General features: G+C 33.7%; 2 protein-coding genes across 2 annotated transcripts; one reads left to right on the forward strand and one right to left on the reverse strand.

Annotated features, from left to right (window-relative positions):
* Positions 1-1,093: 1,093 nt before the first annotated feature.
* LOC132307900 (heavy metal-associated isoprenylated plant protein 39-like) lies at positions 1,094-2,159 on the reverse strand. Its single transcript, XM_059805777.1, has 3 exons — positions 2,017-2,159; positions 1,793-1,874; positions 1,094-1,457 (listed from the first exon to the last, which is right to left on the reverse strand). The coding sequence occupies exons 1-3, from the start codon at positions 2,023-2,025 to the stop codon at positions 1,285-1,287; spliced, it is 264 nt and encodes an 87-aa protein (XP_059661760.1). The 5' UTR covers positions 2,026-2,159; the 3' UTR covers positions 1,094-1,284.
* Positions 2,160-4,378: 2,219 nt separating this feature from the next.
* LOC132307901 (uncharacterized) lies at positions 4,379-6,403 on the forward strand. The gene is made up of 5 exons (XM_059805778.1): positions 4,379-4,944; positions 5,036-5,228; positions 5,400-5,464; positions 5,601-5,811; positions 5,901-6,403. Exons 1-5 carry the CDS (start codon positions 4,634-4,636, stop codon positions 6,255-6,257), a joined length of 1,137 nt encoding a protein of 378 aa, XP_059661761.1. The 5' UTR covers positions 4,379-4,633; the 3' UTR covers positions 6,258-6,403.
* The last annotated feature ends 1,600 nt before the right edge of the window (positions 6,404-8,003 follow it).

Consider the following 8,003-nt stretch of genomic DNA (forward strand, 5'->3'; position numbering starts at 1 on the left):
ATTAGAGCTGCTCCAAATCTTATGTCACGATGGGGAGTGGGGACATTAAATTTTAAAGGCCTTAATCAGATTTAGTCATGCCCTATGACTCATTATGGATGGGACAAAAGAATACTTCTCCTCCCTTTATGCTTACTAAAAAGGTAATAATATAAATCACATAAAGCAGGAGCGGGAGGGGGAGGGGAATGAGAATGAATTGGAGAATGATAACGTGAGAACGGCAAAATTAAGTCATAAGTAGTGAGAATTTGAGCAAGAGCGCGCGCGGAGAGTGAGAACGGGAGTGCGCTCGGAACGTAAGAATGACACCTATTGAGAAGGATTGTGTAACTTAGTGCACAACTCATTGTTGCTCGCATGAGAAATGTTAGGCGCCGTGGCAACTGTAGCTAGCAGTTGCAACAGACACGATTGTAGTAAGCAGTCTGTTTTTGCTGCACGTGTGTGTGCATACAAACATATACGTGGATGAAAAGGTATATATGTTTATGCACCTGTTTCAGAATCTTCAGATCTATTAAGAGACCAGGAATAGACTTTGCATGTTTTGCTTCAATACATAGATCTCCCAATTAACTTCACATCTATGGAATATGTGAAAATCATTTCAGGATAAATTTTTCTTTATCTCATTGTTCTTGATCTCCCAATTAACTTCACATCTATGGAATATGTGAAAATCATTTCAAGATAAAATTTTCTTTATCTCGTTGTTCTTGTTGTTTCTTACATATTACAAATGAGGTTGACGTATCATACCTAAAACTAATTCGTACTGCTGCAGCTTTGTCTTGCTCCTCTGTCCTCTCTTTCATCATACCAATAAAGTGGCACAGAACCATAACTTTTCCTCAATAAAAAGCCATCCCTAGTGGACATATTGGAGAATGACCCAAGTATAGTGATCTTTAGGTGTTTTGTTTTTCTAATTTCATGCATATATATATCTTTATGATCCATTATAATTTGATCAACTGCATTCTAATAATAAAAGTAAATTTAATAATTTTACTTTTATGTTGTGGGACTTATTCTAGCAGTCCACTAATTAGAAGCACCAAACATACATAGGATTTGTTCAAATTCCAAATGAGTGCTCATAAATTGATATATGCATAAACAAACTCATGAGAACTATACTTTACAAATCCTACCTACGCGGATTGATGGAGACAGGACTAACATTTTCCATTTTATATGTCGACAATAATAATTAAAAATAAAAAATAAAAAAGTAAACCAGGTACTGGAAAATGATGATTAAGCATGGTTAACCATTTATCATTTCTTCTCATCTTTCTTCTTTTCCTCTTTCTTTTCCTCTTTAGCCGGGCCGACTGATATTATGTCTATTTTTCCTGTTTTCTTCAGCTTTTTTGCTAATGCAACTGTATCCATTTCTCCTATGATGGTCAGCTTCTGCTCCTTCATATCCGCTGCAATTGAATCCACTCCTGTTGGACAAAACACACAGTTGCAGTTTTAAAAATGCTTGAAAAATTCTCTTGATCGTGAAAAGAATGAACACAAATCAATTATGTGAAAATGTTAAAGCATTTGTTCCCTTAAATCCGATCTGTAAAATATTCATATATACATTTCAATAGTCATATATCTAAGTACTAGCTAGCCTTGAAATCATTGAAGCACGAACAATTGAAGTGCCATCTGAATTAAAATTTATGAGAAAAAATATGGAATGAAATATCAAGTATAAATTTGAAGTATGTTTTGGTTTCTTCGAGCAAAATAATGACAGCTTCATGGAAGTTGTTTGACGAATACATACCTAAAATGTCAGCAACAGCCTCTATGGCCTTCTGCTTAGTCTTTTCATCGGTCATGGTCATCATCTTCACCACCACTTTCTTCTATAATTTTCAAGAGCAGAGTAGAAAACAGAACATTACTCTCTAAATCAATGATTTTCTTATAATTTGCTAAACAAAAATTTGCAAATAAACAGAGGACTAAAAATAGAGGAATGCGAAAAACTTAATTAATAGAACATACTTGTGCCATTTGAGGACCGTGCGATGATAAAATTCAAGAAATACAAGAGAAATTGAGAAGAAGTTATAGAAAGTTATGATGGTCATGGCATTTATATATAGTTGTGAACATTCCTAAAAATTAATCAACAGGAACCCTAGGTAGTCAACATCACTCTTCAAAAATGAAAGCCTTTTTCGTGCGTCTTTCAAGATTCTCTTCTCATGGTGAGAGAAAAAACCCACTTTCTCATGCTTTTTCTTCGTTGGAAAGTTGCGCAAATAATTACATTTTTTAAACTTAATTAAAATTTACGTAAACACCAGTTTCCAGTAATATACTATGTCTGTGTCTGTGCATGTATGTAAACACTGGTATTACTGTACCACCCACTAGTGTGTGAAATGAAGTGCTGTTATTGTCTAATTAATGGTATTTACATTTAAGTTAATTTATATTCTTATGAATTTGATGTTGAATAAATGACCACTTTTTTTTTGGACCTCGTGGTATTGTTCTACTAAATCTAGCTCATATCATAGGGAGAATCTATTTTTAATTAAATAAGTAAAGATTTCATCACACTATTGACCAAAACTTTGTTGACCATTCAACATGGCTCTTTAAAGACAATACAAGTACAAAGGTATCTGATTTTGAGCACTTTGCATATGCAATTCAAGTTGTAAAGCATGTTAGGTTGAATTGCAAAACATTGGCACATATCATAATTCATTGTGATTAGTGTTTACACTACAACTAATTGATAGAGACAGAGATTTTTGGTTCCGCCATAATACAGAGTTGTGAGCCCATCACAACAAATGTTGTGGTGAGGCTCACAGCTCTGTGTTTTGGTTTACTTCACTTGTAGATATATTTATCATAACTCGATTAATTTTAAGTTGATGTGATCAACATTTTGGTTTTCACAAGAATCATTGCTTGGTAAACTAGTAATAGCTGCTTATGGGTTTTTTTTTTTTTTTTTTTTGAGTAAATAACTTATTGGTTTAATTTATAGGAGTAAAGGTTATATTTTTCTATATAACTTTTTGGTCTCCCAGTGGTAGACAAAGCTATATTAATATCCAACTAGTATCTCATTTACTTCTTAAAGTGGATGGTGCGTATTCGAGTTTCAAAAGAAACAAAAAAGGTAGGTGTGTGAAAAAAAAAAAAAAGTTTCTACTTTGAAGATTCAATAACTTAATTTTAGTTGACAAAAATTAAAAAAAATAAGCAAGCAAAGCCCTAAGAGTTTGAAACAATCAAATTAAATAGGCTCAATAAATCAAGTAAACAGTCAAAATAAATAGAATAAATAGGCCAACATAAATAAGCCTAATAAAATCCAAATAAATAGACCACTAACATAAAAATAAATAGGCCCAATTCAAAACTTGTGTAATAAAGAAGTTTTAAAAACTTGCCCTTGACTTTACTCTGTTCCATACCTGCACTTCAAATCAGAAAACAATAAACTGAAGAGCTCTGATTGCGAAGAAGCTATAATTCAACACTTGGAAATAAAAAGATATGGTTAGGTATGCTTCTTCTTTCTCTTGTTGATGTGTAAAACAGTGTAGTTATATTTATTAGATACAGGGATTTTCAAAAGCATGCAGAGATTTTCTAGCACTCAATGGAGGCAAACAAGACTTGGTGGAAGGCAGCCAACACCATACAAAGGACCTGCAACTATTACTACTCTTCTCTTCTTGTTCATCCTCATCTCTGGCATATTTATCTCTTCTTTTTGGATCAAATTGGTAAGTCTCAAAACCTTAAAACCATTTCTATCATTATCATATTAAGGGCCGGTTTGGTACAAAGGAAATGAAAGGAAAGGAAAAGAATTGTAATGGTGGGAGATGAGAAATGGTGTTTGGTATAAAATGTTGAAAGGAAAATGAAATATTTAGAGGGATACAATAAGTAGTAGTTTTTGTTATTTTCCAAAAATGGTAGGAAAGGGAGAGAATGGTTAGGATTTGTAAGAAAACTTTTTTTAATGTCAAATTTGCCCTTGTTTTTTATAAAAGACGATCTATGAACAAGGGTATAATTGTAAATTTATTAAATGAATCCAACCAGAAAACTCATACACATCCATTTTGCTCCTTTAGCGACTCGAACTCTCATAATCCACTTTAATAAATAAATAGCAGAGATGCCACAGGGCCCTTAGTGTCTAACCTTGCATTTGGGGACAATGAATTGACACATTTGAATTTGGTCGGCCACTCCTTCAATTTAATATCTGCTTTTATGGTTAGATCTTGAAACATATATTATCTTTGTAGTAGTGCAGTTATTTTTCCAATAATTTAACTACACATTGACGGTGGTTTTTTTTTTTTTTTTGTTTTTGGATTAGCAGTCTACTTTTTCTGTTAGGATTGAAATTGAGAAAGGAACAGTTGTCTCCAAAGAAAACAGAGTGTTTTCAAAGAGAACTGAATTTCCACTCATCTGTTCCAATGGAAATCTTACTCAAACATGTCCATCCAACTACCCTACAACATTTAGAGTTGAAAATGGTGACGAGCTACCATCAAATTGTAAATGCCCGGGGTATTTTCAATGGATTCATGAAGAGTTGAAGCCATTTAAGGCCACTGGGATCACCAGAGACATGGTGGATAGTGTGAAGGATAGGTCAAATTTTCGGTTGGTGATAGTGAAGGGGAAGGTTTATGTGACGGAGCATGTGAAGGCAATACAGACTAGAGATGTGTTCACTCTGTGGGGAATTCTGCAGCTTGTGAGGAGGTATCCGGGTATGTTGCCGGACTTGGAGTTGATGTTTGACTGCAGTGACAAGCCGGTCATCAAATCAAGCGACTACCCTGGTCCTAATGCCACTGTTCCACCACCATTGTTTCGATATTGTGGTGATCAATGGACAATGGATATTGTCTTCCCTGACTGGTCCTTCTGGGGTTGGTAAATTCTTCTTCTGTTTTACATTCCAATAATTTTTTTATCATTTGTTGAGCTTATTTACCTTAGAATTGGGTGATACGGTTTTTAATAGGGCTGAATTAAACATAAAGCCATGGGAGAGAATTTTAAAGGAGCTAAAAGAAGGCAACGAGAGGACCAAATGGATGGAAAGGGAACCATTTGCCTACTGGAAAGGGAACCCTTTTGTTTCTCTGGCCAGGCAAGACCTCATCAAGTGTAATGTCTCCGATCAACAAGACTGGAATGCTCGCCTATTCGTACAGGTCATTTTTATTTTTCAATTATTACTTTGTTGTGAATATTGTCTACTGTCTCTGATCTGAACTAGTCCTTAAGTTCTGTATTGGGATTTTGAACCTGTGATAAATGGTCTGTAAAAACAATTCAGATTTTGGATTTTCTCGGTCGCCTCTTGAAAGTAGTATAATTTGCAGGATTGGAATCAGGAAATTAAACAAGGTTTTAAGCAGTCAAATTTAGCAAGTCAATGCACTTACAGGTATATATATATATATATAGTTCTTAAGTCCTGATTTTGGTCTTAAAACTATACCTATTAAAATTTTCTTGTTCAACTTTATTCCAATCTGGTTTTTTCTTCCTCTTCGTTCTCTTATAATGTATAATGTGCATAGGTACAAGATCTATATTGAAGGATCTGCATGGTCTGTAAGTGAAAAGTACATACTAGCCTGTGATTCAGTCGCATTGCTAGTAAGACCACATTACTATGACTTCTTCACAAGAAGTCTACAGCCGGTGCACCATTACTGGCCGATAAGAGATGATGACAAATGCAGGTCCATTAAATTTGCTGTAGACTGGGGAAATAATCACAAACAAAAGGTAATTTTTTTCGGGATTGAATATTTAATTTTTCATAGCTGATTTTTATTCCAAATGGTGCAAACTCTGATTCACTAGAGACTTAGCAGGCACGGGCCATTGGAAAAACTGCGAGTGAGTTCATTCAAGAAGAGCTGAAAATGGATTATGTCTATGACTACATGTTTCATTTGTTAAACGAATACGCGAAGCTGTTGAAATTCAAGCCTGAAATACCAGAAGGAGCGGTGGAGTATTGCTCGGAGACAATGGCGTGCCGTGCAGAAGGGTTGGTGAAGAAGTTTATGATGGAATCCATGGTGAAAAGTCCTTCCATTACAAGCCCTTGCAGTATGCCTCCATACGAACCTCAAGTTCTTGAAGGCTTTGTTAGGAGACAAACAAATGGTATAAAGCAAGTGGAGACATGGGAGAAGAAATATTGGGATGGTGTTAGTGAGAATTAAGCGATAGATCAACAACATTAGATTGATGGTAAACAATTTTATTACACTAGGAACTTGAAATCCTTTTTTCCTTTTTGGAGTTTTCACTCTGATTTATCTTAGATTAAGGATTCAACTATTTAATACATTGGCTGCGTTGCTGTAAATGCCACGAGCTGGAGTTTTCCGATCCCCTCACCATTTTAACTATAATATCCTCCTAAAAGTTTTACGTTTTTACATTGTAAACATTTAATATTACTGTAGTGAACTTTATTAACAAATTATTTTAATAATGAGATTTGTAAAAATTTATATAATTTTGGTGAAAGCTCTCACTAAAAGGGCAAAGAAATTACTTAAAGTGAAAACATTAACAAATTATTTTTTACCATAAAATATATTTTTTTGAAAGTTTTACGTCATTCACTAAGGCCCTAGATTGGTACGCGAGAATAAAATTGAATGGAATGGAATGAAACTAAAAATCAAATGATAATGAGAATGAAATAGAATGATCATTATCATTCTCTTGTTTGGTTACAAATATAAAATGATGTTGGAATAAATTGATAATCACAATTCTAAGTGGTCGTGGTGTAAGGCCATGGTGGTGGCGGGAGGCGGTGGTTGAAGTGGAATGGATTTTCACTCATTGAAATGGATTTTCATTCAGAGAGAATAATCATTCTCATTTTATAAAATGTAATACTAAGAGGTGGAACTTGGGCGGGTTAGGTGGGCCAAGGGGTTGGTCTACGCCAAACCCAAGGTTCTAACATCTCAATCCGTGTCAAATCCAAATCATTAGAAGCCCATCACATCTCAACCCATACCATCCCTACAATTTCACTGGTTTTTTGATTCCTTGAGTCATCCCAAATTGCAGTATCCTACTAATAAATAAACATTTTAAAAAGTTAAAAGTATATAATTTGCAAATGTAAACTTGACATGGGTTGAGATGTTAATAGAATTTGGAAACTCGTGGCACTTAATTTGGAGAGAACTTAAATCTTATATTCTTTATTATATTGTTTCCTTTAACTTAAATTCAATTACTATAAATTTTTCTATTTTTTACCTTAAAATTTAAAACAATCCGTGTTCCTATAATATAAAATAATAAAAATTAAAAATTTTGAGAGGTCATCCGGATTAAACCCAATATGATCTAAATCTAACTCTCTTCCTCTCTCTCATGCTACTCTTTTTGTCTATGGAGTGAATGAGAAAGGGATCTTATCGACAAAAACATTTTAAGCTAAAATTCTTAAATAAAATAATATTACAAGATACAAACAAAACTCTGGATGATGAATAGAAAGAATAACTATAAATGTAATGATACATAGATATTTGTTTTAACCAAAAGAAAAAGAAGATCATAAATAAGCAATAACAATCTATCCTGCAATCAACAAATCATCTATCAAACCATATCAACCATATTTTATGTAATTTGGTGTACTTTATATAAAAATAATTGATAAATATATATAAGGATTACACATTAAATCATGAAAGATAAAAGTCAAAACTTTCACTATTAGTGAAAAGATCAGGGTTTCAGCGGAATAGTTTGAGAGAGAGAAAGAGAATGAGAGTTAAATTAGGATTTGATTTGCATTCATATGGGTTGACGGTAAGCATTCAAATTTTTTAATTTTTATTATTTTCTATTTTAGGGACACTTGTCACATTACTTTTGCGCCACATCAGGAGTAAGCATGTACTTTCTAATCACCAGTGAATAGGCAAGTATTG

The sequence above is a fragment of the Cornus florida genome, unplaced genomic scaffold (assembly GCF_030987335.1).
Source record: "Cornus florida cultivar Cherokee Brave unplaced genomic scaffold, ASM3098733v1 CherokeeBrave_3.0.0_Hap2_Chr05, whole genome shotgun sequence".
Classification (NCBI taxonomy): Eukaryota; Viridiplantae; Streptophyta; class Magnoliopsida; order Cornales; family Cornaceae; genus Cornus; species Cornus florida.

What these genes read in the sequence shown, in the direction of transcription:
- LOC132307900 (XM_059805777.1), bottom strand. An exon ending in GGCTGTTGCTGACATTTTAG is followed by an intron (nt 1,458 to 1,792) that starts GTATGTATTCGT and finishes TTTGTCCAACAG; the next exon opens with GAGTGGATTCAATTGCAGCG.
- LOC132307901 (XM_059805778.1), top strand. Translation starts at nt 4,634, where the DNA reads ATGGTGGATAGTGTGAAGGATAGGTCAAATTTTCGGTTGGTGATAGTG. An exon ending in GACTGGTCCTTCTGGGGTTG is followed by an intron (nt 4,945 to 5,035) that starts GTAAATTCTTCT and finishes GGTTTTTAATAG; the next exon opens with GGCTGAATTAAACATAAAGC. An exon ending in GCAAGTCAATGCACTTACAG is followed by an intron (nt 5,465 to 5,600) that starts GTATATATATAT and finishes TAATGTGCATAG; the next exon opens with GTACAAGATCTATATTGAAG.